This window comes from Aethalodelphis obliquidens, unplaced genomic scaffold, assembly GCF_003676395.1.
Source record: "Aethalodelphis obliquidens isolate GAN/ISIS:26980383/991018 unplaced genomic scaffold, ASM367639v1 scaffold122, whole genome shotgun sequence".
Classification (NCBI taxonomy): domain Eukaryota; kingdom Metazoa; phylum Chordata; class Mammalia; order Artiodactyla; family Delphinidae; genus Aethalodelphis; species Aethalodelphis obliquidens.
In genome coordinates this window covers 57,143-84,872 of record NW_020838066.1, presented here as the reverse complement: position 1 = coordinate 84,872, position 27,730 = coordinate 57,143, and the positions used below count along the sequence as shown (strand labels likewise).

At 36.7% G+C, this 27,730-nt stretch overlaps 1 protein-coding gene across 8 annotated transcripts; it reads left to right on the top strand.

Annotated features, from left to right (window-relative positions):
- ZNF484 (zinc finger protein 484) lies at positions 1 to 27,730 on the top strand. Of its 8 annotated transcripts, none has more exons than XM_027098347.1 (6): positions 5 to 177; positions 10,177 to 10,221; positions 12,376 to 12,477; positions 18,202 to 18,268; positions 18,420 to 18,515; positions 24,945 to 27,730. In XM_027098347.1, exons 5-6 carry the CDS (start codon positions 18,479 to 18,481, stop codon positions 27,269 to 27,271), a joined length of 2,364 nt encoding a protein of 787 aa, XP_026954148.1. In that variant the 5' UTR covers positions 5 to 177; positions 10,177 to 10,221; positions 12,376 to 12,477; positions 18,202 to 18,268; positions 18,420 to 18,478; the 3' UTR covers positions 27,272 to 27,730. The 8 variants fall into 8 exon arrangements, with proteins under 8 accessions (XP_026954145.1, XP_026954148.1, XP_026954150.1 ...); XM_027098345.1 differs by lacking the exon at positions 18,202 to 18,268 and adding an exon at positions 18,018 to 18,144 and having other exon boundaries at positions 6 to 177; XM_027098346.1 differs by lacking the exon at positions 18,202 to 18,268 and adding an exon at positions 18,018 to 18,144 and having other exon boundaries at positions 27 to 111.

Genomic DNA, 27,730 nt, shown 5'->3' with positions numbered 1-27,730 from the left:
ACCTAAGGAATTCCGCAAGGACAGGGAGGGATCCAGAAAAAGGAAGCGGGTGCTGTTGTCGTTCCAGTGATTAAATGACCACTGTCTTGAAAGAGCGTGGGTGAGGGGCTGGTGAGTGCAGGGAGTTTCCGAGGGCTGAGTGAAGAGGTGTCTCTGATGTCCGTGAAGAACAATCGGGTCAGTGATGGAGGCGGTCAGTGGATGGAATAATAGGGGTCGGTGTGGTCTTGATGGTGGCTTCCCGGCGGATTGATAGTGGGGTCTTTAATGGTGGATCCGCGGAGACATGGGGTGGGAGTGATGGGGTCTATGATGGTGGATTCCCAGGCGGAGTGATAGGGTCTGTGGGATCTTTGATGTTGGATCTGTGGACGGATTCCCGGAGTCTATGGGGAGTGGGGAGGATAACTGTGGGGGCCTGAGTAATGAAGGCTCTGAGGGGGAAGGATGCTAGATCTTCATTGATTTCCTCTCTTTTTTCTGCTTACTGGTTTGTTTCTATTTCTGATATTTTAAAAGTTGTCGATGGAAATAATCAATAAATAATCATAACAGGAGTAGAAAAGAGTTTTATTTGAGCCAAACTGAGGACTGTAGCGCAGGAGATAGCGTCTCAGAAGGCTCTGAGGAACCTCTGGGTTGAAGCATGATTTTTAGCATAGTCTTATACTTTATCAGAACAAAAATCATACATCGAACATGACAGGGATATATTCCTTCAAGGTTTTAAGAGCACCAGATTTAGTACATGTAAAGTGAGAGAGCAGGACCTTGGTGTCTAGGAAGGGGATGCCATGTGAAGGGAGTTATTTATTTTTATCTTCGAAACAGACTTCTTTACTTTAATGGTTAAAGCAGATGTGCTGTGTGTGTTCACACAAGTTCAGGCAGAACCATGTATAAGCCAGAATGACTTCCCCATACCTCTGTATGTGAAAATTTTCTTTATTGTTATCATGGTACACTTTGCTAGAGACTTTTTGATCCCTTCCATATCCAGGTTAGTAGCTACTGTGTCATTCCTAATATTTATGTATCATTTTTCTTTCCCTTTTTTATTATCAATCATCTCAAGGTTTACTTTATTGGTCATTTTGAAGTACCGATTGTGTTTATGCTCTCTTCTGTTTTTATATTAATTTTATCTTTTTATTTTTAGATAGTTTCCCTTTTATCTCCATTTTATGTAAATTGCCATTCTTTCCCTTATTTTCCCAGTTTTATACCGGATACGTTTAGGGGTATAAAGTTTCTTTTATAGACATCTTTATCTTTGAAATGTATAAGTTCAGTTTGATGTTCCACTTTGATCCTGAGTTATTGGAGTTTCTTCATTCCCAAATTATTGATATGTTTTGTTTATTTTAAATTTTATTATATTGTCATAAACTGTAGACTACAAAGTCTCAACTTTTAAAAATTTGTCAAGATTTTCCTTGAAGACAAGTTACACAAGTTACATTGAACTTTGTTCAATGGCTATAGGAGAAAGTATATTTTCTGTTTGTGTGGTACAAACTTCTTTTAATGTATATTAAATATAGCCTGTTAGTATTTTTCAAGTTTTTTTCTTTCCTATTTTTGGTCTACTTGATTCATCATATTCTGAAAAAGATATAAAAATAATCTCTCACTAATAATTCACTTTGTAGTTTTATATGCTTTTTTTGCTAGCTTTATTTGTGTGTGTTTGGGGGAGAGACACACATAAACCTAATGGTTAATGCATTTTGTATCATTTTTTTTCATTTATTGGATGCTATTATTACAGGATCCCTCTTTTCAGCAAAAAGCAATTTCAATTTTGAATTTCACTTTGGTATTTATATTGCTATCCTTGTTTTCACTTTCATTTCATTTGGATGATTTATCTTTGCCCAGGTCTTTATTTTATATTTCTATTTGTCTCATTGTTTAGGTTAACTACTTATAATAGATACATTTTAGTTTTCTTAAATCCAACCTATAACCTAGTCTTTGTTTGTCAATAGGATAATTTTACCTTTTCAGTTTAGTGTAATAATGATTTACCTGATTTTTATACCTTCTGTTTTAATGTTTACTATGTATTTTAACTCATTTTCTTTTCCTTTTTCATACTTTTATTGGATTGATGAAATTTCTGTTCATTGTTTCCATTCTACACCCCAGATAACTCCTGTTTTTTTCCTGAGATAGTTAAAAATGTTTTGTCATAGGATAGTATTATTAATTTTCTGTTTAATGGCCTCCTTATCACATAATCATCTTTTTAAATAATTACATATCTCTTGCAAAAATTATTGCTGAACAATTTTTCTATTTGCTGTTTCTCATCTGATTTATTTTACATTTGTTTGGAATACTTTTTGTGGGTATTTTCCTCAGGTAATGATAAGAGATATTCTTCAAGTGCTTTTATTTCTGAAAATGTCTTTGACCCTAACAGAAGTGGTCCTTTAGATGCTACTTCTGATGTCAGTTAGCTTTCATTACTGCAGATGGGGCATCTTGATTTTCTTAATTCTTTTTCTGTAAATAATCTGTTCTTTCACACATGATTTAGATGTGTTTTAGATTTTAAAGTTTACCTTTAAAATTCAAGAATATTCCTAGATTTGTTCACTGATTGAGCTCCAACTGGTGTGTGTGTTTGTGTGTAAATTTGTTGGAAAGGCTAATGGTGTAGGCCTAGTGAGTGGTGTGGATAGTGGTAGGAGTTCTTGGGTGATTTCTCAGAGTCCATCACAGGTGCAGGTATGTCTGGAATTGGAGTCTTGGGATCACTGATGGAGATGCATTGTGGGTAGTGTGGACAAAGAACACTGCCTGCCATTTCAGTAAACAAAGTATGGTGTGGCTATCAAGCCATCAGCCACTGCAGCCACCCCCCACTGTGCATCCTGAGGGGAATCCAGAATGGGGAAAAGCAGGATATTGGCCCTAGATAGTTTGATGCATGTCAAAGGAATGATTTCAGTGAGCCCAGACTCTTGCATCTCCCATATATAGGAAAGTGCTAAATTTATTAACTTGAGATGTCTGGATTTTCTTTAATTGACAGTAATCTTTTGATGTTCCAATTAGATGGTTTTGGTTTTGTTTTGTTTTGCAAAAACTCATATATATTCTGGCTCCTCCCTTACCTCTTTGGAACAGTCCCTCAGAGCTATCTGAGGGGCTGTATCCTGGCTTAAGTCCTCAGTGAGTCTGCTGAATAAATAATAATCCTCACCTTTTAGGCTGTGCATTTTTTTTTCAGTCGACAGTAGTGATAACAGTGTGGAGGCCAGTTATTGGTACATGTGGTATTGTGATATAATAAGAAATATATATTTTGGTTTTCATCCACAGTTCCCAGCACATAGCTCCTAACACCTTTATTATTTCCTAAGTGATAAGGGCTATAGGGGCTTCTTTTGTTCCTGTGTCTTGAAATAGCATCAAAGGGCTAGGGTGAAATTAGTGGGGTTTTTTTTGCTATAAAACGTTCCTTTCAACCACACCTGAAGTGATGTTTGGAAAGGCCCTAGTGAATTGCTGGATGGGGGCTGGTTGCCAGGGGAACCAAGCAAATTATTAGCATTTTAGAACTTGAAACCCACTCTCTGGCTGGAGGTTGAATCAGTTGCCAATGGCCAGTTATTTAATCAATCATTTGTACATTGTGAAGCCTCCATAAAAACCCAGAAGTGTGGGGTTTGGAGAGTTTCTGGATTGAACATGTTGAGATTCTGGGAGAGAGATGCACTGCTTCCGACGTATCTTGCCATAACCATCTCTTCTATTCTACCTGGCTGTTTCTGAGTTATATTCTTTTATAATAAATTGGTAATCTAATAAGTAAAATATTTTCTTGAGCTCTATGAGCTGCTCTAGCAAATTAATGGAGACTGAGGAGGAGGTCGTGGGAACCTCTGATTATAACCAGTTGGTCAGAGCACAAGTAACAACCTGAACTTGTGATTGGCACCTGAAGTTGGGGTGGGGACAGTCTCGTAGGACTAAGCCCTTAACCTGTGTGATCTAGTTCTATCTCTTAAGTAGATGGTGTCAGAACTGAGTTAAATTGTAGAACACCCAGCTGGTGTTGTAGAATTGCTTGGTTTACGGCCCCCTCCTCCCAACACACACAACACACACACACACACACACACACACACACACACACACACACACATTTGGTGGCCAGAAGTGTTGAGAATAGAGGAAAAATACACAGGAGGAGTTTTTCCTTTTCAGGGTGTGATTGATGTAGAACCAGGACCATGAGATAGAGATGTTGGAGGTTCTGTGATCAGGGACTGTAGAATGAGTGATTGTGATCTCGTGGAGAGAGCAGTGAATGGTGGCTTGAAGCGAGATCTTAGTTCCATGCCCAAGAATTGGACCTGGGTAGCCTGGCTGAAGACCAAGAATCCTAGCCCCTAGACCAGCAAGGGCAAAGTTTCCCTGGCTCTTGCCCCGTTTGAAAGCAAGAATGTTTCAAGGAGGCAGAAACCGTAAACACAGGTACAAAGTTTATTATTAGAGACACAGCATAACATGTGGGAGAGACATAGAGAAACAGTTTGTGTAGTTAAGACAGAAGCAAGGCAGAGACACACACCCGGAGAGAAAGAGTATGGGCATCCTCCCTAAGGAGGAGGAGTGAAGTAAAGAGGTGGTTAAATCATTTATATAAGGCATTTCGTCTGGGTCTTTGCTTATCTTTAATCAGTTATCTCACTTCTTTTTCCACACTGACCTATCCTAGGTCCCTCCCTCACATGTATGCACATCTTTTTGCCAAGATGGATTCCAGTGCAGAAGCCTGTGGGAAGGTTGACACCACCTATTATGGGGTGGCACCCCCTCCCTTTTTTGACCCCTGAGGAGCCTTTCTATGCATGTGTAGTTGGGGAGGTCTCCTTGACCTCAAACATGAGAAATATGTGGTCTCTTCATCGTTTATCTGGGCAGGACTCAGCTCCTGTCTGCCCCTGCCATTACTGTTATCTTAAAGTGTCCACTGGAGGCAAAGTGCAGCTGTTTACCCTGTTCCTGTGTTCTTTCTATCTGGAAGTGTAAACAGGAAGCTGGCTGTAAATGTCTAACCTGGAGCCCATCTATTTCTTGCCTCAAGAAATATAAACAGAGGATGGTTGTAAATGTCTAGCCTGGAACCCATCTATCTTCTGCCTCAATTGCGGCCTGTGGGAAGCAGGACAAGGGAACCAGTGATTCTGATGTGTGAGTAATGGCTGCTGGGGTGAGGTCAGTGTGCAGCAGTTGACAGTTGTAGTAAGCAGATTGAGGAGTGGGAGTGAGGAATTGAGTGTCAGGGTTGGTGATGACTTGAGGGGCTGGTGAAGTCAGATAATGTTTGATACAGTAATTGCATTCTATGTGGATTACTGATCTTGTAATAATAGCAGTAATTAATATATAACAAGCAGGTATGTGCCACACATGGACTGAGTGCTTTTTAAGTATTATAAAATTGGTTTATCTTAAAAGTATAAGGATGAGGAAACTGAGACTGAAGTAAGTTCTTCAGATTGTCACAGCTAGAAGATGGAAGACCTGGGATTCAAATGTACATTGATTTGGCTCCACACCTCATATATTTCCCCTGTGCCACCCTGTTCCATACTGTTTGATGCACTCTTGCGAGGACAGCTGAGAGGCTGTCACTGAGTGGCACTCTCTCTGTCAGGATCCCTTTGTGTTTCCACAGAGCCCTGAGGTCAGACCACTTAGTTGAACCTTCAGGATCATTTTTTCAGACTCCAGCCCAACTTGGCCCGATAATCACTGGCAGTCTTTGGACCCTCACTCAACTTAGGGCTCCTGGGAAGACTGGAGTTCTAAGGAAACAGAGGTGAAGCTCATTGTGAACATGCCAGCCAAAAAGAGCTTGTCTCATAGATCCCATATCCAGTTCAAATCCTGGCTTGGCAGGAATATGACAGTTCCTGTGAGTGGGGAGGGGGAAGCCCAGAAGCACGAATCTTCTCAGAGGTGGACTTGCTGAAACAAAGCATGATCCTTTGCAATGTGAACAATGCATGGCCCATGTCATGTACTCAAAGGCTGTTCCCTGTAGTGGGAGAGGATTTATTTTTTTAAGTTTTTATTATAGAAAATTTCAAACATACAGGAAAGTAGAGAAAATGTTATAATGAACCTACAAATGCCCTCATCACCCAGTCTCAATAATTATCAACTATTTGCCAGTGTTGTTTCACCTATCTCTTCTCACTTGCTTTGTTCTAGTTAGAATATCTTAAAACAAATCTTGGATACCATGTCATTTCACCCACAAATACTTTAGCATGCAAATCCAACTGATGTGGACTTTTTTCTCCCACATAACCCCCAGGCCATTACTCACCTAACAAAAGTTACAGTAGCTCCTTAATATCATCTGCTATTCAATCTATAGTCAGAGTTCTCTGATTATTTTGGACAAAGAAAGTTGTCATCTGCTGTATCAGTAAACAAAGGAAGTTGTGGTCAACAATCCATCAGCCTCTGCACTCGCCCCCACTGTGCACCCTGAGGGGATTCAGTATGGAAAAAACCCAGGATACTGGCCCTAGATATTTAAGGTGCATATCAAAGCCATGATTTAATGAGCCCAGACTCTCGAATCTTCCCATACATAGAGAACTGCTAAATTCATTAACTTGAGATGTCTGGATTTTCTTTTTCTTTTCTTTTTTAAAAATTTTTATTGGATATAGTTGATTTACAATGTTGTGTTAGTTTCAGGTGTACAGCAAAGTGAATCAGTTATACTTATGCATATATCCACTTTTTTTTAGATTCTTTTCCCATATAGACTATTACAGTGGATTTTCTTTAACAGTAATCTTTTCATGTTCCCGCTACCTAATTTTTTTTTTTTTTTTTTGTAAAAACTCCTATATATCCTGGCTCCTCCCTTACCTTTTTGGAACAGTCTCTCAGAGCTATCTGAGAGGCTGCCTCCTGGGCTTAAGTTCTCAGCAATTCCGCCGAATAAAACATAATTCTCACCTTTTAGGTTGTGCATTTTTTTCAGCTGATGTTATCTAAAAAATGACTTTTTAAACTTTTCCTATGAATATTTAAAAAATACAAATGTAGAGAAACTAGTATAAAGAAGCTTCATTTAGGGGACTTCCCTGGTGGTCCAGTGGTAAAGAATTCGCCTTCCAATGCAGGGGATGCGGGTTCAATCCCTGGTCAGGGAACTAGGATCCCACATGCCACGGGTCAACTAAGCCTGTGCACCACAGCTACTGAGCTTGTACGCCTCAACTAGAGAGCCCATGTGCCACAAACTACAGAGCCCATGCGCTCTGGAGCCCGTGTGCCATAACTAGAGAAGAGAAAAACCCCACGCCACAACTAGAGAGAAGCCCTCGTGCCGCAATTACCCAGCAATTTTCACAATTATCAACTCATGCCCAGTCATTTGTCGTCTATCCCTTCCTCCAATATTTCTTTTCTTCTGCTGGATTATTTTGAAGCAAATCTCAAAGATTTTGTCATTTTATCCATAAATATTTCAATATGTAAAATTCCTTTAATAAAAATAGCCACGGTGATATTATCACACCTTAAAAAATTACAATACATTTTAAAGTATCATTTTATGTGGATTGGATTGGTAAGATTTAGAGGCTTGATCAGATTCAGATTCCTTTTTTTGTTTTTGTCTTTTGGGGAGCAAGACTACTTCCCATGTGATATACTTGATCAGGAGGCACATAATGTCTGGTTATCTGTTTTGTGATGTGAGCAGCCATTGATGATTGTTTCTTAGATCCATATTTCATTATGTGTGCAAAATGGACATTTCTATTTCTACCATTCTTTTACTTTGTTGACTTATAAAAATGCATAATGTGAGAGTTGAGAGTTGTCTTATTTGGGGCAAAATGAGGACTATAGCCCAGGAGACTGTTTTATATAGCTCTGAGAAACTGCTCTGAGAGCTAGCGGGGAGGGTCAGTATTATATATGATTCAGGTGAAGGGGGTGGTACGTACAGTCAAGCACACATTTTGGCAAAGTCTTGCTGCTAGTCCTGCGAAGGTTGCTGCTAGTCACAAGGAGCAGATGTCTCTGTTAATGATTTTAATGCCTTTCTAGATATGAGGAGATGCAAGAATTTGGGCTCATAAAATATTCTCCTGAAAATATCTTACTATCTGCAGGGCTGTTCTGCCAGTTTTTGCCAGAGCATCAAGTGCCTCATTCCTGATCTCCACCCTGAACTCCTTTCAGGATGTGTTGAAGGTCAGCAGCTGCAGTGGCTAGTGACTTAACCCTTGTAGAGGCAGATGGCAAGTGCCAATTTTTAGTTGGCAACTTGTAGCTGGAATAAGTATATAAGCGGAAAAAGAAATTCCTTCATGAAGTGTTTGGTTATGCTTGACTGAATCTTTTGCTTTTTGACAAGTTTCAAAAATAACGGTTTGATTCCCTAATACTTTCCAAAGGTGCTAGAAATGTTCTCTCTCTTGATCTGGATGGCAGATGTGAAAAATAGGGGAAAGTGATGTATACTTAATATTAATGTACTTTACATAAGTTATACCACACAAAAAAATTAGCAAAGAAGTAACCAAAATGTTGTTTATATTAGAAAGTGTATGTTAGAAGCAAAAATGTTAAAAGTCCATCATAAAAAGATAATGGGGAGGATAGGTCTAGGGTAAAAGGGACACAGTCCCCAATGTATGAGTCTCGATTGGAACATGCTTTCAACAAAACAGCAAGAAAAGGTTTTTCTGGTGTCATTGGGAATTTTGAATATGAGCTAAATATTAAAGTGTTATAGAATTGCTAATAATTTTCTCAGGCATGATAATAATCTTTTAGGAGATTGATGTTATGAATTTAGGCATGAAGTGTCATGACATCTGCAACTTTCAAATGGTTCAGCCAAAAAAACCCTATATACACTAGTATACTCATATATATGTATGCATTTACATGTAACTATATGTGTATGTAGAAAGATTAAACAAATATGGCAAAATACTAATTGTTGAAACTAGATGGAAGGTATATGTGTATTTCTTGTACTAATAATTCAACTATTTATGTTAGAAAACTCAATAAAAAAATTAGAGGGGCTTCCCTGGTGGCGCAGTGGTTGAGAGTCCGCCTGCCGATGTAGGGGACACGGGTTCGTGCCCCGGTCCGGGAAGATCCCACATGTAGCAGAACGGCTAGGCCCGGAGCGGCTGAGCCTGCGCGTCCGGAGCCTGTGCTCCGCAACGGGAGAGGCCACAACAGTGAGAGGCCCGCGTACCACACACACACACAAAAAATTAGAAAACAGTGGCTTCAGTTAGTAGGTGACTTAGGTCTTAAGGTTTATTAACTAGAACCAAATCCACTTACTATGTTGTAGTTAAGACAAAGTTTCCATTGACAGTTCCCTTTTAAGAATGGGAAGTGGGAATTCCCTGGTGGCTCAGTGGTTAGGACTCAGCACTTTCACTGCTGGGTCCTGGTTCAATTCCTGTTCTGGTAGCTAAGATCCCGCAAGCCGCGGGGTGTGGCCCCCCCCAAAAAGAACTGTAAGCAAAGAACAGTGAAAAAGCTAGCAGTCGCCCTTTTTTTGGTCTTACTTATGGATGTTCTCACTACTTGTGAGGGGCTGGTCACAGAAGCTCAGAGCAAAATCATTAAAAAGTTACTTTGCTTTTTACTAGCAAATAAGAAAAATATAAACATTCAAATTACTTATAATTTTACCATCACCCAAATATTATATCTGTTAACATATAGTTCCTTCCAGATAATTTTCTCTATGTGCATGAATTCATTCATGTATGTGTGTATGTACACACATATTATTCAATGAAAATGGACTCATACTGTTTGGTACATATTTTTACTTAGCATTTTAACACATTTTTCTACAGTAGTTTAATTTTACATGACATTATGTCTATATTATGCCCTATAAAGTATTTAAAGCTGTCCACAATTATTGTTATCAAGATGTTTCTAAACTTTTTTTTTTGGTATTAGCTGTGGTAAAACTCCTGGATTTAAATCTTTGTGCAACACAGGATGATTTTTTTATAATGTAATTCTAGGAGTAAGTTTTTGGGTCAGTTGCATGGACACTAAATGATGTATATGTCCATGTGTGCCATTGACACACTTCCTTCTCTCATCGGTCCCTCTATCAATCTGTTTTTTCAGATCTCTGCCCCTTTCCCAGAAGAACCAGAAATGACCAAGTCCCTGGTGAGTTCTTATTTGTTCATGTATTTATTTGTTGCTTTCTTTATTTTTTAGTGGATTTTAGGAGGCATCTGTTAACCCATATAGTAAATGTGTAAGTATAAATAAATGAAAACTAAGATCAGAGAAAGTAAAGAAGAGATTATCAACTCCAAGTCAAGCTTGGATTATAGGTATATGTGAGTTGTGTGGCTTCACACAGTTATGAACTTTGAACTGTAAAATTGTCTCTGATCTTCCTGAAAGACATAGCAATGATGGAAGTGAAATACATGGTTTATATTGTTGAAAAGTAATTTATTTCATCTATAGTAACTATTTCCTGGTTTTTGATGTTTGAGAAAATTTTTGATAGATCTTCAGATGAATGGAGATAGGACAGTGTCTTTAACAACCCTGTTAGAAGTTCACTAACAGGTTTTCTATAGTGACTTACAAAGCAGTGCGTTTCACACTGGCACATGACTTCAGATTCTGATTTAATAGGACTGGGATTCCCACAGGATGTTAGTGCTGCTGGTGCAAGGACCACCTTGTGAGGCAAAGTTTTGAGTGAATGGATGTTGAGTTTTGTCAGTTGCTTTTTCTGCATCAGTTGACATGGTCAGGTGATTTTCCTTTTTAGCTTATTGCTGCCGTAGATTACATTGATTGATTTTCACATATTGAGCAGGCTTGCAACCTCTGAATAATTTCCAGTTGGTCATGACATACACTTCTTTTTATATATTTGTATTTGCTAGTATATTTTTTAAGGATTTTTGTATCATGTTTAGGAGGGATATTGTTCTATTTTTTTCTTTCATTACTACTATGCATGGATGAAAGTCCCAAAACTCCACTTGGCTTTTTTCTTTTTCCATACCACTCCATTGGAGTGTGATGGGGCCCCTCTGTTCAACCAGGTAAGAGTGGGAATCTAAGCTACCCACTGGGTCTTTGCTGATGGGCATGGGATCAGGCCCAGAGTTTTCTGTTTATTTATTATGTTTGGCTGGAGCATGTTTTGCCTAAACGTTTTCTGTTTCTAGATTGCCCCTTTCCTGGTCTTTTAGCTAGAGAGAGCAGACTTTTCTGTGAGTTTTTTTGTTGTGCCTTTGTTGGTATTTCTGGGTTGTAGGCTTTTCTAGTACTTGCTCAGGGCTGTATGAGTCAATAGACTTCAGGAAACTCATGCTGTGTAGTTCCTTGGTTCCTGAGGTCCCTAGACAGTTTGCTTTTTTTTTCTTTAAGCTTTCAGTCTTCTTATGTTTGCTTTATGGATAATGTCTATGGTTACTAGAGGTACTTAGTGGGTGAATAGGGACAAGTGCGTCTACTCTGTTCTTCCAGGGGTTGAAGTCAGTTCATTGATTTTTTTTTTAAAGGAGGAGTTATTTATATATTAAGCATGGTCTTTTTTTTTTCAATTTTTTTACATGTTTGTTCTTTGCATTTTAACTTTTAAAAGTAAATATTTAATTTTGAATATCATTAAGGTTATAGATATGTTTACTCAATCAAATAGTTTTTTGAAGCTTCATTTAAAAAAAAAACAAACCACCTGTTAGCTGCTCTCTTATCCCTCAAATTGCAGCTTCTTAAAGGTAATCACATCACTCTGAACTCAATTGAACTAATTTTTTTAGTATTTATGTTCCCATGTCTAAATAACATGATCATATTGGTACCTTTTGGTTTTCAGTTTTAGGCAGTTTCTACTGACTTAGCACAATGGAAAATAGGAATTTAACTCTCTTTCAGACACTTAAGGCTTCAACACTTATACGAACATTTCTTCTTCCCCTCCTTCTAATATAGGTATATCATAATTTTGGGTAAATCAATAGGCTGTATTTATTAATATGATTATTTTAATTATATTCACAGCTGAACCATTTATTTTTACCTTTTATGCACTATTTTTTGTTTTACCTGGAATTTATTATTGTTTGGTTTAATCATGTTTCATTTTACATATTTGGATCACTAATTCAACTTCACATTCTTCCCAGGTATATAAATATCTTCTCAATATGTTAAAATATATTAGATAATAACAGTAATCACAAACATTAATATAGGCTTACTATATGCTAGGCACTATAAACATTCTCTATTAACTGATTTAATCATAACCCCTTTGAGGTATCTATAATCATTATCCTCATTTTACAGAGAAGGAAACAGATCCACAGAGAAGTAACTTGCCCTGGGTCACACTGCTAGTAAGTGGTGAAGCCAGAAGTAAAACCCAAGCAATTTGGCTCCAGAATATAGGTATTTATTTCAGCTGTTGAAAGAAGCTTCCCTTAGAGTCTTTGACCTGCTTGAAGTTGCTCTCTATTTGATACTCATCTACTGACTTGGGGGTCTCCCTTTGGCATGATACTAGGAATTCCTTTCATGTCTCTCAAGTATTGGAGCTCTTGTTTTCTGGCTGTTTCCTGATTTATGCTTTCATTTTTAGAGAATATTATCCAGTAGCTCTCTAGAAAGTATTGTGTGGAAAGTAAATTTTTTGAGACCTTGCATGTCTGGAAATATTTTTATTTTACCCTCAGTAATTTCATAGCTAATTCTAGATTGTAAGTCATTTTTACTCAGAAATTTTAAGCCACTCTTTTTACTTTTACTATCCCATCTTTTCTTACTGGGTGTGATAGGCAGAATAATAACCCCCAAAGGTATCCACATCCTAATTCCTGAAACCCGTGAATATGTTACTTCACATGACAATAGGGACTTTGAAGATGTGATTAAGTTAAGGATTTTGAGATGGGGTGATTATTCTGGGTTATCTGGGAGGGCCCAGTGTAATCACAGTTCCTTATAAGTGAAAGAGGGAGGCAGAAGGGTCAGAGTCAAGGGGAGATTTGAAGATGCTACTCTGCTGGCTTTGAAGATAGAGGAAGGGACCACGAGCCTCTTAGAAGTCATATAAGACAAGGAAATGGATTCTTCCTTATAGCCTCCAGAAGGAGTGCATCCAACACACTGATTTTAGCCCAGTAAGACCTATTTTCAACTTCTGACCTCCAGAACTGTAAGATAATAAATTTGTGTTTTAAGTTTGTGGCAATTTGTTGCAGCAGCAATAGGAAACCATTACAGATTTTGGTACCTGGAAGTGGAATGATGCTGTAACAAATACCCAAAAATGTCAAATGGCTTCGGAATTTGGTAATAGAAACTGTAAAAATTTTGAAGAGTATAATAGCAAGAGCCTAGATTTCCTCGAACAGATTGATAATAGAAATATGAATGTTAACTCTGCTAGAGGACTCAGAATGAAGTGAGGAGCACACTAGGAAAAAAGCTATATTGTTTTAGAGAATATTTCAATTATTATAAACAGACTATTGATAGAAATATGGGTGTTAATGGTGCCGCTGCCGAAGACTCAGAAGGAAATGAGGAACATGTTACTGGAAACTAGAGGAAAAGGACATCTCTGTTATACAGTGGCAGAAAGCTTAGCTGAATTTTGTCCTGTAGTTATGTGAAAAGCAGATTTGTCAATGATGAACTTGTATTTTTCTCAGAGGAGATTTTCAAGCAAAAGGTTGAAGATCTAGCCTGGTTTCTTCTTCTTGCTTATAGTAAAATATGAATGTTAAGAGACAGATTGAAGGAAGAACTGTTGAGCAAAAAGGAACTAGATTTGATGTTTTGGGAAATTTTGGGGCTATCAAGATTCCAAAAGATGCTAAAATTAGTTTCACTGTAGGAAAGTATGCTCTTGAGAGAAAGTCAAGGGTGTGGAAAGATGCTTGTATATATTTCTAGGTTTTTAGAAAAAAACCTAGGTATTTAGCAGGATGAATAGGGTGGAATGCATTTAACTTTTTTTTTTTTTTTTGAACTGGAAGTCTCAATCTTTGCTGTTAATTTGATTGTTTAATTTATTTATATTTAATGCAATTACTGATATACTTGAATTTATATCCAGGTTTTTTTTCTTTATTTCTTTCTTTCTTTTTAAATTAATTAATTAATTATTTTGGCTGCGTTGGGTCTTTGTTGCCGGGCACGGGCTCTCTCTAGTTGTGGCGAGCGGGAGCTACTCTTTGTTGTGGTACCCGGGCTTCTCATTGTGGTGGCTTCTTTGTTGGGGAGCATGGGCTCTAGGCACACGGGCTTCAGTAGTTGTGGCATGCGGGCTCAGTAGTTGTAGTGTGAGGGCTTAGTTGCTCCGCAGTATGTGGGATCTTCCTGGACCAAGGCTCGAACCCGTGTCCCCTGTATTGGCAGGCAGATTCTTAATCACTATGTCACCAGGGAAGTCCTATATCCAGTTTTATTAGTTTTATGTTTGAACTGTCTGTTTAATATTATTTTTACATTCCTTTCTTGACTTTCTTTTAGATTAGTCAAAATTTTAATTTTGTTAACTTGCTTGTTATACATTCTTTCATTTGTTTCCCTAGATATTACAATATCCATTTTTAACTCATTATTCCCTTGCCCCCTTCTCAGTAGATACTAAAACACCTTAATTCCATTTGCTGCATTTAAATTCTACACATATTTTAAACTTCACAAGATATTACTGTTACTGTTTTTGCATAGTCAGTATTTACAGTATTGTAAAGTGGGATTTGAGAAACTTCATGAATCTTTGAGTTGCTGTCATTCACCATTACTTTTTCAAATTTTGCTTCTGCCTCATATTCTCCCTCTTTATCTTCTCAGACTACAATATGTTATTCCTTTTCACTGTGTTGTACATGTGATACGTCACATGCACTTGTGTTTATTTTATTAAAAAAAACCTCTGTGGTCTGGTTTGTATATTTTCTGTTTGCTTGTCTTCCATTTCAGTAATTCTGTATTCTGCTATTAAACCTCTCTCAGTTCTTAATTTTAGACACTGAATTTTTCTGTTTTCATTTGATATCTTTATTATAAGTCCCATTTTCTCTAATGAAATTCTCCATCTTTTCTTCTAACTCCAAAGTGCTGTAGGACTGTTTCTTTTGAATTTTTTTCCTCTGGTTTTGGATATTTGGCCCTGTTTTCTGATAGGCATAGGATTTCTTTTATTGTATCAAAACATGTATAAAGCATTGTAGAAGATCTAGATTATGATATCTTTCTCAATAGTGGATTCATCTTTCCCTGAGCAGATAGAGTAGAAGATGAACATCTTTATCCAGTCAGGCACAGTGTTATGTTGAATCAAGGCTGAGTTTAAGCCCTAATAATAGTCTACCTTTGGTTCACTCTGGCCATCTAAGATTTTCAGCTGAGAGCCTGGTTTGTCTTCTGTGGACCCTCCTCCTTACAGATGCCAACTCTGTCTTCTTACCAGACTACTAAAATTTTGCTTTGCTTTTCAGAGGTTATTCTGCTTAAGTTTTTAGTCTTCTGCCCATACAACCCTAGAATTTGACAGATGTCCTGAGAGGAAGATTGGCCATGTGTTTGAGTTCTGGTCTCCTTCACATACCATATATATTGCCCATTTAAAATGTGCATTCAGTGGGTTTTAGTATATTCATGGAGTTGTGCACCCTTTTTCACAGTTTTAGAACATTTTCTTTCTTTCCCTCCCTACTCCAACTCATACGTTTTAGCTGTCACACACCCCCCCCAACATCCTTCCATTCCCCCCTAGCCCTGGGAAACCAGTAGTCTTCTTTCTGTCTCAATAGGTTTGCCTGTTCTGGACATCTCATATAAATAGAATCATATGATATGTGGTCTTTTGTGACTGGCTTTTTTCACTTAGCATAGTATTTTCAAGATTCATCCATATTGTAGCATAAATCAGTACTTCATTTCTTGTTATGGCTGAATAATCTCTTGTATGAATATACCACATTTTAAAATTCATCATTAGTTGGCAGACATTGCATTGGTTTTATTTTTGACTATTAAGAATAATGCTACTATGAACATTCCTATACAAGTTTCATGTGGATAAGTGTTTTTATTTCTATTGGATATGTACCTAGAAGTGGAACCGTTGGGTCATATTATTCCTTTTGAGGAAGTATCAGACTGTTTTACAAAGTGACTGCACCATTTTACATTCCCACCTTTACTGTATGAGGGTTCCAGTTTCTCCACTTCCTCACTAACACTTGTTATTATGTGTCTTTTTTTTTTTTCATTATAGCCATCCTAATGGGTGCATTTTTCTGATGACTAATGACTAATGATATAAGTAGTTTTTTAAATGTCAGAATGAAAATTTTAATGTCATTTATTATTTTGCTACAAAATAATAAAAATACAAATAGGCACAAACAGCATTTTTTAAATTATAATCATCTTAGTGAATTTGAAGGGGTATCTCTTTGATTTGAATTTCAATATCCCTTATGACTAAAGATATTGAGACCCTCTCATGTGCTTTTTTGGCCATTTGTATATCTTCTTTGGAGATATGTATATTCAGATTCTTGATCCATTTTTAATTGGATCATTTATCTTTTTATTGAGTTGTAAGAGTTCTTTATTATTCTATACACAAGTACCTTATCAGATATATAATTGCAAACATTTTCTCTCAGTCTTTGGGTTGTCTTTTCATTCTCTTTTTTTAAAAGTACACCTTTTATATATTTGTTTGTTTGTTTTGGCTGCGCCACAGGGCATGTGAGATCTCAGTTCCCCAACCAGAGATCAAACCCATGCCCCCTGCAGTGGAAGTGCAGTGACCTAACCACTGGACCACCAGAGAATTCTCCCTGTGTTTTCACTTTCTTGATGGTATCCTTTTAAACACAAAGTTTTTAATTTTGATAAAGTCCAATTTATCTATTTTTTTCTTTGGTTGCTTGTGCTTTTGATTTTATATCTAAGCATTGACATATATATGCTACCAAATGTAAAATAGTTATCTAGTGGGAAGTAGCAGCATAGCACAGGGAGGTCAGCTGGGTGCTTTGTGATGACCTAGAGGGGTGGGATAGGGAGGGTGGGAGGGAGGCTCAAGAGGGAGGGGATATGGGGATATATGTATACATATAGCTGATTCACTTTGTTGTACAACAGAAACTACAACAGAAACTAATACAGTATTGTGAAGCAATTAGTCTCCAATAAAGATCTATTAAAAAAAAAAAGAAATCATTGCCAAATCCAATGTCACAAAGATATACCCTTCTTAGCTAAAACTTAAGAACATTTAGGTCTTTTGATCCATTTTGAGTTTATTTTTTTAATATGGCATGAGGTAGGAGTCCAACCTCATTTTTTTGCATGTGGATGTCCACTTGTCCTAGCACCATTTGTTGAAAAGACTATTTTTCCCCTTTTAAATTGTTTTGACACCTGTGTTGAATTATCAGTTTACCCTAAATATGAGGGTTTATTTCTGGATTCTTGGTTACATTCCATTGAATTCTATCATCTATACTTATACCAATACCACACAGTTTATTGGAAAAAGAAGCCTATTTTATTCATCTTTTTTAAAGAAAGAATTGACTTAGTAGATTGATGAGTGCAAAGTGAAAAGCAGAAGATATATTCTAAGTGAAGTGTTAATGAAATATGGCATACATAGAAAAGAATGCACAAATCATGTATGCAGCTTGATGAGTTTTCACAGCTTATTCTTTTGTAACCAGCACACAGATAAAAACAAAACAAAATACAACTCCAGAATATTATCAGAACCATAGAAAGAATGGCATGATACTTTTAATATTTATTTTTTCCTTGAAATAATAATGTAAAATTTAGGTATTTAGTCGGAATTTTATATGTCATATCATGTTAAAAATTATTAAAAATAAGTTTCTAAATATCTTGTTCCTGTCCTGCAATCCTGATCCTTTACATTGAATAAGCATGTGTTTTTCCAGGGATCAGTGTCTTTCAAGGATGTAACTGTAGACTTCAGCAGGGAGGAGTGGCAACAGTTGGACCTTGCTCAGAAAAGTCTATACAGGGATGTAATGCTGGAAAACTATTTCAACTTGATCTCAGTGGGTAAGCACAGCTCTGCTGGGTAAGGTTGTACCTAATTGAGTGTATTTTCTTTCTCAGTGGAATTTCTGAAATCTGTGAGATTTCTGAGGTACGTGGGACTTTTAAAGACTGCAGGACATCTGAAGTATGTAATAGTTTTGTCCTTATTTTTTGTCCTGTGTTCTTAACAATATTATGAATATACTTCTGTTCCCCATGAACTTTTCTGGAAAGTAAATGGAATATTTCATTGTATGACCTCTGAAATCAAGTATTTTATCATTTCCTGTTATTAGGGTGTCAAGTTCCCAAACCAGAAGTCATTTTCAACTTGGAGCGAGGAGAACAGCCATGTATGTTGGATGGTGAAATCTCAAGCCAGAGCTATCTAGGTGAGTAGGGAACAAAAAGCATAAGAGATAGCACAATCGAACTGCAGTTGTACTGGCAGAGGCTGACAACTTTGAAGTGCTATTGTTATGATGTTTCTCAACATTCTGAACTTTTGGAACTGCATGGATAGAGTTGATATTGGCCCCTTGGACATCTAAATGCCATCCCCACTTCAGGCCCCTTCCAATATCAGTGTCTTTGTTGCCTGACTTTTTTTTTTTTTTTTTAGCAGAGTTCCCTGTGCTATTCAGTAAGTCCTTGCTGGTTGTCTATTTAATTTAATTAATTAATTAATTTAAAAAGCATCTTTATTGGAGTATAATTGCTTTACAATGGTGTGTTAGTTTCTGCTTTATAACAAAGTGAATCAGCTATACATATACATATATTCCCATATCTCCTCCCTCTTCGTCTTCCTCCCACCCTCCCTATTCCACCCCTCTAGGTGGTCACAAAGCACTGAGCTGATCTTCCTGTGCTATGTGGCTGCTTCCCACTAGCTATCTGTTTTACATTTGCTAGTGTATATATGTCCATGCCACTCTCTTCATCCCACTTTGCTTGACTTTTTAGGAGGGATGTGCTACAACTACCGGTATGTTGGATTTAAGATACTGCCTTTTTGCTTTTCCTCCCTTTTTATAGCATTTTTTTATTCTTTTTACCTCCATCAAGGTCTTAAATCATTTTCTTACACATTCAGGGGCTCATAGAGTTGCTTTTTAAAAAAATTACTGTGGGTCACACTCCTGCTGATTTCTTTTCATTGTTTTTCTTTTCCCTTAGTGCTTCAGAATTGTCACCTAGAGATGGCCTTATTATATCTTCTCCCATGCCTCTCTTCCAACTGTTGACTTTGAGGGTACCATTACCTACAATTGGGGACAGCTTTTTATTGTATGTGATATTAGTAATTATGCTTCCTGACATTTTCTTCCTACCTGGCTAGTGTAACACAACACTCACTAGGTCTTTCTGATTAATTTATTAATTTTGATATTTTAGAAAAAGTTTCTGTACCTTGTGTGCAGGAAATCGAGTAAATCGCAGTCCTCAGTTTGTAGTCAATATATTCATCACTCTGTTTAAGCTCCCCTTCTTATTTTATTTCTTTCATAACTTTTTTCTTTTTTTTTTTTTGCCACACCCTGCAGCATGCAGGATCTTAGTTCTCTGACCAGGATCGAACCGTGCCCCCCTGCAGTGGAAGCTCAGAGTCCTAACCACTGGACGGCCAGGGAATTCCCTATTTTACAATTTAAAAAAAATTTTATTTTATTTCTTTACTTATCCCTTTTAATCCTCACTCCCTGTTTGTTTTTATTCTTCCCAGAGGCAACTGCTCTATTATATTTGATATGTTTGCAATCTATCCTTGTATTTGTGGGGTATTTATAAAATTTAAATTCTTGGTCATTTTAATTTATAGAAATGGTACTGTGCTGTATGTCCTACTCAGTTTCTTATTTTTTTCTCTCAGAACTCAATTGGTTCATGTTACAATGTGTTTTTCTAGTTCATTTCTTCTAATTGATGCATACATTTCATAGTGTGTATATATACCATATTTACTTGTCCAGCTTTCTAGCTACTACAACTAGTACTGTAATAAATTTCTTCATGAACTATTCTTATAGGAAATGAGAATTTCTTGAGGAAGAGTAGTGGGATTGTTTTATTACTGAGTATACTAATACTTTATTTAACTAAGTATAAACATGTTGTTTTCTAGATTGGATGTATTAGTCTGCAATCCCCTGAACATACAAGGGCATCAGTTTCTCCACATCCCTGCCCATATTTTTAATAATTTCACATAATGTGGCTAATCTGATGGATTTTAATTTCTAACTATTGTTTTAATTTGTGTTTCTCTAATAACAAAATATTTTGAACATCTTATCATGTACCTTGTAGTAGATTCTGACTTCATTTTTGGTATTTGACTGCTGACACCTTCTAAACTTCACCACTGTCTCTTCACCTTCTGCCGCACATCTGGGCAAACTTACAAGAAAGTCTAGGTGCTCTCTCCCTTGGTACTAGTGGGAAGTTGCACTCTATCAGTCAGCTTAGCCCCATATCCCAACCACCATAAAAAACCCAAGCAAGTTTCCTTTTCTTGCTCTCTTAAGTCACTTTTGGACCTGCTTGGGAGCGCTCCCTTTAAAAGCCTCATTGTGTGAGTAATGAACCTTTTCACACCTTATTGGTATGTGTGTCAAATCATCACTCTTGAGATTTGAACCAAATTTGGGGTGGGAGTCCATTCCTCCTCCGCAGGTGACTTAACAGTTGGTATGTAGTAAACAGGATCTTTAGGGGATGACCACCACCAGGGGGTCTTTCTTCTCTTGTTCTGTGGCTTTACTGCTCTCTGGTGAGTATACACTTTGAGCTGTGTTACTTTATGCTACATTTGCTGTCATATTTTTTTTTTCTGTGGGTGGGTGAGGATATATTTATTCTCTCAGAGTATAATTAATAAGTGGAAATAAGAATCAGAGTAAATAATCACATTTATATGTATATTTTGTAGGCTGATTAGCAATAAGTGAAATTGAAATAAAAATGACAAACATAAAAACATCAAAAAACAAATAACAGTTAAAACAATAATGGCAGGTACATTGAGAAACAGGTACAATGCTGAAAGCTCTGTAAGTTTAGCCAAATCTTTCTGGAAAGAACTCTGGAAACATATAATAAGTGATATTAAACTGAACATGCTTCCTGCCCTGGAAATTCTACTTTGGGGACATACTCCAAGGAAGTAAGCAAAAGAAAAGTCAAGAAGTTGACACAAAGATTTTTATGGCTACACTATGTATGAGGATAAACTAAACATCCCAAATGGTCCAAACAGAGGAAAAACTACCATAACTATAAAAAAAAATTATAAGTATAGGAAGTACTAATATACAGAAATGTACTATGAAATGTTATGTGAAAGAAGCAAAAACAAATAATCAACACAGAGTTTAAATACATGTAATGTACACACAGACCTTAGCAGGGTTTATAAGATTTTAAACAATATAAATAAATTATAATGCTCTGTCATATTTTTAACCAATTGAAGTTGGAAGTTATTGGCATTATGGGACATATGTAAAGGACAATGCCTTCGTTAAAGTGGCCTAGACCTATCTGTGTGTCTCAGATTGAATCATGTGTCTCAATTCTGGCATAAGCCTTTCAGGGGAACAACTGATACCTTACACATATAAGGGCCCATCAGGTGGCTGCTTGTGTGGAGGAAGAGCAGTTACAGTGCAGCATGCTAACAGCAGATGGTACACCTTTCAAAATTTTGTCATATTTTATTGCGCTTTTTGCTTTTCCCTGTGACTCATCTTCTCAAATAATTCTTTATGCTCTTTCTACTAATTTTTCTCTTTTATAAAATATCAGTTAGATGCCCTCCTCCTTTTACTTTCCAGTGATATCACCAAAACCATGTCTGTATTTACTATGCCTGGATTATTCTAACCCTATTTGGATGTACTGTTTCCTTTTTTTTTTTTAACTTTTTTTCTTAGATGCTGATTAAAATATTCTGCTTATCTTGTCATAGCTGTATGGTACAAAATATTATCTAACATATGACAAATTCCTCTCTCAATGGGTTTATAAACTAAAGGAAGAACATGCCTCATATTTGCAATTCACATTTATCTCTGTTTAGTTTCCATAATCATGTTTACTTTGTTTTAACACTTTCTTTAATGATACCCCTGCATCTGACCCTTTATTTTCTGGCTTATCTGCCTATTCAGATAATCCACATACTTATGCTTTGCTCTCAGGTTTCACTTACTCCTTGAATTGGACCTATTACAGCATACATTGCTTTTCCCTTTTCTAATTCTTCAACCCCCAGAAATTCAGAGAAAACAACATTAATTTGTGTGATAACTGAGTCTTTTACCTCTTTTTTAAAATGTTTCCTTAGAGAATAGTTAGTGAAATTAACTTCTTTAATTTATGTGATAGGCAGAGGAGGTTATTTTGTGTTATTTCAGAGGGATTTGAAAATTTTTCTGCTAGGAGTAATTCAAAGGGCCAATAATTGTAATTAGAAAGGGAAGATAACTGCAAGAAATGTTTAAAATTTCAGGCTTTGAGCATTAAGCATTTGTTATTGTGCAAATCTATGCCGATTAAATATGAGTATGAAAGGCTCAGAAATATCTGTGTTTGTTTTTAAATTAAAAGAAAAGAGAGTCTTCCTAGAGTTGTGCTGAGATTTGAGATTCATTTTCAGAGCATAGAACCCTAAATGATCCACGAAGAAAATGAATTTTGAATAGGAACAGAGGACCAGAAAAAGGAAGCTTAATGGGGAAAAGGAAAAGAATATATGTTTGGATTCAGTAATAAAATAGATTTTAGTGACTGGTGGAAAGATAGCTTGCATACATTCATTTTATTGGCCTGAATTATGACTCTGTATTTTATTGAATGAGTAATTCAATGTGTGACAGAGGAATTATGGATAAACTTTTTACCACAGGAGCAAACTTATTACATTGAACATTGTTGGTAATAATGTAAATGTTGTCAGGTGTAGCAATGGGTTTATAAGCTAAGGAAAGTGAAAGGTTGCAAAAGATGAAAATCCATGTTTAGAAATCAGTATTAGAGATCCTCAGGATTAATGAAAGCCATTAATGTGTGTGAGTAAAAATGTAATATAAAAAATAAAGAATGTGTTTGGGGACATTACAAGGCCTTAGAGATAGAATGAAATGGATATGAGGTTAGACTGTCTCTATATTCAAGAATAATCTAATTTTTACTTAAATATTTACTGAGAGTCTTGTCTTACACACTATTCCAGGATTTGGAATATTAGTGATTCTTATTCTGGGCAAGAATGGTATATTGGAGTAAAACTAAGCCCCTGTCACTGAGAGACCCCCAAGAAACAGTGACTTAGAGAATATAAACATTGACCCATCACATGACAGTTCCAAAGTGAGTGGTCCAGGTCTGCCAGGCCACTCTGCTTCCAATGACGATTTAGGGACAGAGTTTCTAGAAAGTCATTGCACCATCACCTGCTAGAGCAGGGGTCGGCAAATATTTTCTGTAAAGACCCAGAAGTAAATATTTTAGGCTTTGTGAGGCATGTGATTGCTGTCATAATTACTCAATTTTGTTTTGAAGCCCCAAAGCATCTATAGACAATACATCAATGAATGGATGTGGTTGTGTTCCAATAAGAACTTTAAGGACATGGAAATTTGAATTGCATATAGTTTTCACGTACCATGAAGTATTACTCTTCTTTTGTTTTTTCAACCATTCAAAACTGTAAAATCTTTTCTTAGCTTTTGGGTAGAGGCCTGGATTTAGCCTGAGGCTGTAGTTTTCTGATCTCTGCCTTGGGCATTGCCAGCTGCAAGATAGCCAATGGGAAGAGGAGAGGGTTTTGGGAGACACACCCACTTCCTTAAGACCTTGGCCTGATTACAACAAATATAATTTTTACTCCCATTTGATTGGTGATAACTGAATTACTTGGCTTTACCTAATGACAAGTGAGGCTGCACAGACCTATTGTTTTTTTGTTGTTTTTAGACCTATTGTTTTGAGGCAGACACATGCTTGGCTACAAGCTTAATACTGTTGAAGGAAGGGGGCAGATGGACAACTTTCAGTCTCTGCTTCAGAGTTGGCCCTTTTTGCTGTTATATTCTTCCTATTAGATGCATGTATGTGCACCCCAAACAGGACATAAAGAATTGAATCATATACATACATTTATTGTTTGTAATGGTAAAGCTAATTCAGGATGACTGAGGCTACAATAGTTTTCTAAACATAAATAAGTTGGTATTTAGGGCACAGTGGTTAATAGGGAAAAGAGAAAGCAGGGAGATTAAGATTTATAGATGAAGGATAGTAAGAAGCTAGACTCAGAAACACTTCTTTTTAGCCACTTAGTTTGTCACTTTGTTTTTCTGACCCCTTACTGTGTAGTTCTGCTACATGCACAGAACTGATGTACTTCAGTTTGAATCTCATCTTCCCCAATTACTAAAGATTTGATTTGGACACACTACTTAACTCTTCTGTGGCTCAGTTTCCTCATCTTTAAAATAGGGATAATAATAACACCAATATCAAAAGGTTGTGATGATGTTTAAATGAGTTAGAAAAATGCCTGGCAAATCTAAATGCTATTGTTTATCAGACAGCAAATGTAATGTAAATGCTTATTTTATTATCGCATATTATTATATATAAAGAGATTACTACACATATATTTATTCATATTTTATATATTTATCTATATTTAGTATTATGTTTATATAAATCTCTTCCATTTCTCTGTGTTCACCCTGTATCCACTCTATGTATCATCCCTTCTGTGTTCTGCTAACTGTTCTTTGTGTGTTTTATTTTATTTTATTTTTTAGATCAGGGTATTGGTTTTGAAACGTCACAACAGGGAATGTCTGAAGAAGTTTCAATCCAGTTTGAGAGAATTAATCTCTTCACAAGAGATGACCTGTATTCCATTTTAGAAGAATTGTGGCAAGATGATGAACAGACAGGGAGATGTGAGGAAAACCAGAACAAACATTTAAGTTATGTTGCCTTCATCAACAAGGATACACTAGCTAATGAGGGAGACTGTGAATATAATAAAGACATTAGGAAAATGTTTCGTGTAAACACATACCTTGTTCCTTCAAGAAAAAGACTCCATAACTGTGACTCATTTCAAAAGAGTTTGAAGCCTATTGTAAGCCTATGTAATTATAATAGAAACAATGTAACAGAAAATTTTGATAAGATTATTGGATATGGTAATATCTTTACTCATATGAATTCTCATACAGAAATGAATGCTTGTGGATATAATCAATGTAAGAAACTTCTGAGTCATAAGCAAACTCTCATTCAACATCAAAAATTTCATGGGGAGAACCTCTGTTTATTTTCTGATTGTGTAAAACTTTCCACCCATAAGTCACACCTTTTTGCACATCAAAGGATTTATACTGAAGAGAAACATCATGAGTGCAGCAAATGTGAAACAGTCTTCACTCGGAAGTCCCAATTTGCTGTACCTCAGGTTTATACAAGAGAGAAACCTTATATATGCACTGAATATGGGAAGGACTTTTCCCTCAACTCAAACCATGAGAAAACTCCTCACACTGAGGAGACTGATTGTAAATTCAGTCCACATGGAAAAGCCTTTATCCAGAAGTCAGATCTGTTCAGACACCAGAGAATTCATCCTGGAGGGAAAAAACCCTATAATTATAATGAATGTGGGAAAAATGTCTCTCAGAATTCAAACCTCAATATACATAAGAAAGTTCATACTGGTGAGAAACACTTTGAATGTACTGAATGTGGAAAAGCTTTCACAAGGAAATCAACACTAAGTATGCATCAGAAAATTCATACAGGAGAAAAACCCTATGTATGTACTGAATGTGGGAAAGCCTTTATCCGGAAGTCACATTTTATTACACATGAGAGAATTCATACTGGAGAGAAACCTTATGAATGCAGTGACTGTGGGAAGTCCTTTATAAAGAAGTCACAGCTCCATGTGCACCAGCGAATTCACACAGGGGAGAATCCCTTTATATGTTCAGAATGTGGGAAGGTCTTCACCCACAAGACAAATCTCATTATACACCAGAAAATTCATACTGGTGAGAGACCCTATATATGTACTGAATGTGAGAAGGCCTTTACTGACAGGTCAAATCTCATTAAACACCAAAAAATTCATACTGGAGAGAAACCCTATAAATGCAGTGACTGTGGAAAATCATTCACCTGGAAGTCACGGCTCAGGATACATCAGAAATGTCATACTGGAGAGAGACATTATGAATGCAGTGAATGTGGGAAAGCATTTATTCAGAAGTCAACACTGAGTATGCACCAGAGAATTCATAAAGGAGAAAAACCCTATGTTTGCACTGAATGTGGGAAGGCCTTCTTCCATAAGTCACATTTTATTACACATGAGAGAATTCATACTGGAGAGAAACCTTACGAATGCAGTGATTGTGGGAAATCCTTCACGAAGAAGTCACAGCTTCATGTACATCAGCAAATTCACACAGGAGAGAAACCCTACAGATGTGCTGAATGTGGAAAGGCTTTTACTGACAGATCAAATCTCTTTACACACCAGAAAATTCATACTGGTGAGAAACCCTATAAATGTAATGACTGTGGAAAAGCTTTCACTCGGAAATCAGGCCTCCATATACATCAGCAGTCTCATACTGGAGAAAGACATTATGAGTGCAGTGAATGTGGGAAAGCCTTTGCAAGAAAATCAACACTAATTATGCATCAGAGAATTCATACAGGAGAGAAACCTTATATTTGTACTGAATGTGGGAAGTCCTTCATCCAGAAGTCACACTTAAATCGACATCGGAGAATTCATACTGGAGAGAAGCCCTATGAATGCAGTGACTGTGGGAAGGCCTTTATTAAGAAGACACAACTCCTTGAACACCATCGAATTCACACAGGAGAGAAACCATATATGTGTGCTGAATGTGGAAAGGCCTTCACCATCAGATCAAATCTTATTAAACACCAGAAAATTCATACTAAACAGAAACCCTATAAATGTAGTGACTTTAGGAAAGCCTTCAACTGGAAAGTACAACTCAGTATACATCAGAAATCTGATACTGGGGAAGTAGAATGCTCAGTGCCACAATCATGGTGTGGGGATAAAAGTTTTGAGGCGCTATAGCTTGACTAAGAAGCAAGAGGTAACCAAAGTTACTTTATCTAGTCAGAAGTATGAATATCTGGATCTTATAGCTGACGTCCAGTTTTATACATATGGGGAGACACTCTGGAGAAAGTGTTTAAGCAGTGCTTAATGGCCATGCTTGGTTACTTGGGATTGTCAAGCCCCTGCAAATAATAGTACATTTGGAAGGAGATAACTTGGCAATCTTTCTTGTTTCACATTTTGGATAAGGAGCTTTATAAATCAGGGCTGTTGAGTTTTTCATGCCCTGCATAGCAAAAATATTCAATGTTGACCAAAGGAATTTCTTAAGGAACAGTGTTCTAAGAAAAATTTTCATTGTCCAAGCACCCTAAGGACACTGAAATCAAGGCAACAGTATAGACAATTCAGGTCTATAATGAAGAAAAGCTAGACGTTTTTGTGAAAATTGACATTAAACGCACAAAGAAGGAC

Bases quoted from the DNA above. Each gene is read 5' to 3' on its own strand.
- ZNF484 (XM_027098341.1), top strand. From the start codon at position 157: ATGTCCGTGAAGAACAATCGG. The intron at 10,222-18,017 runs GTGAGTTCTTAT...GTGTTTTTCCAG, and splicing joins CAGAAATGACCAAGTCCCTG to GGATCAGTGTCTTTCAAGGA. The intron at 18,516-24,944 runs GTGAGTAGGGAA...TTTATTTTTTAG, and splicing joins CTCAAGCCAGAGCTATCTAG to ATCAGGGTATTGGTTTTGAA.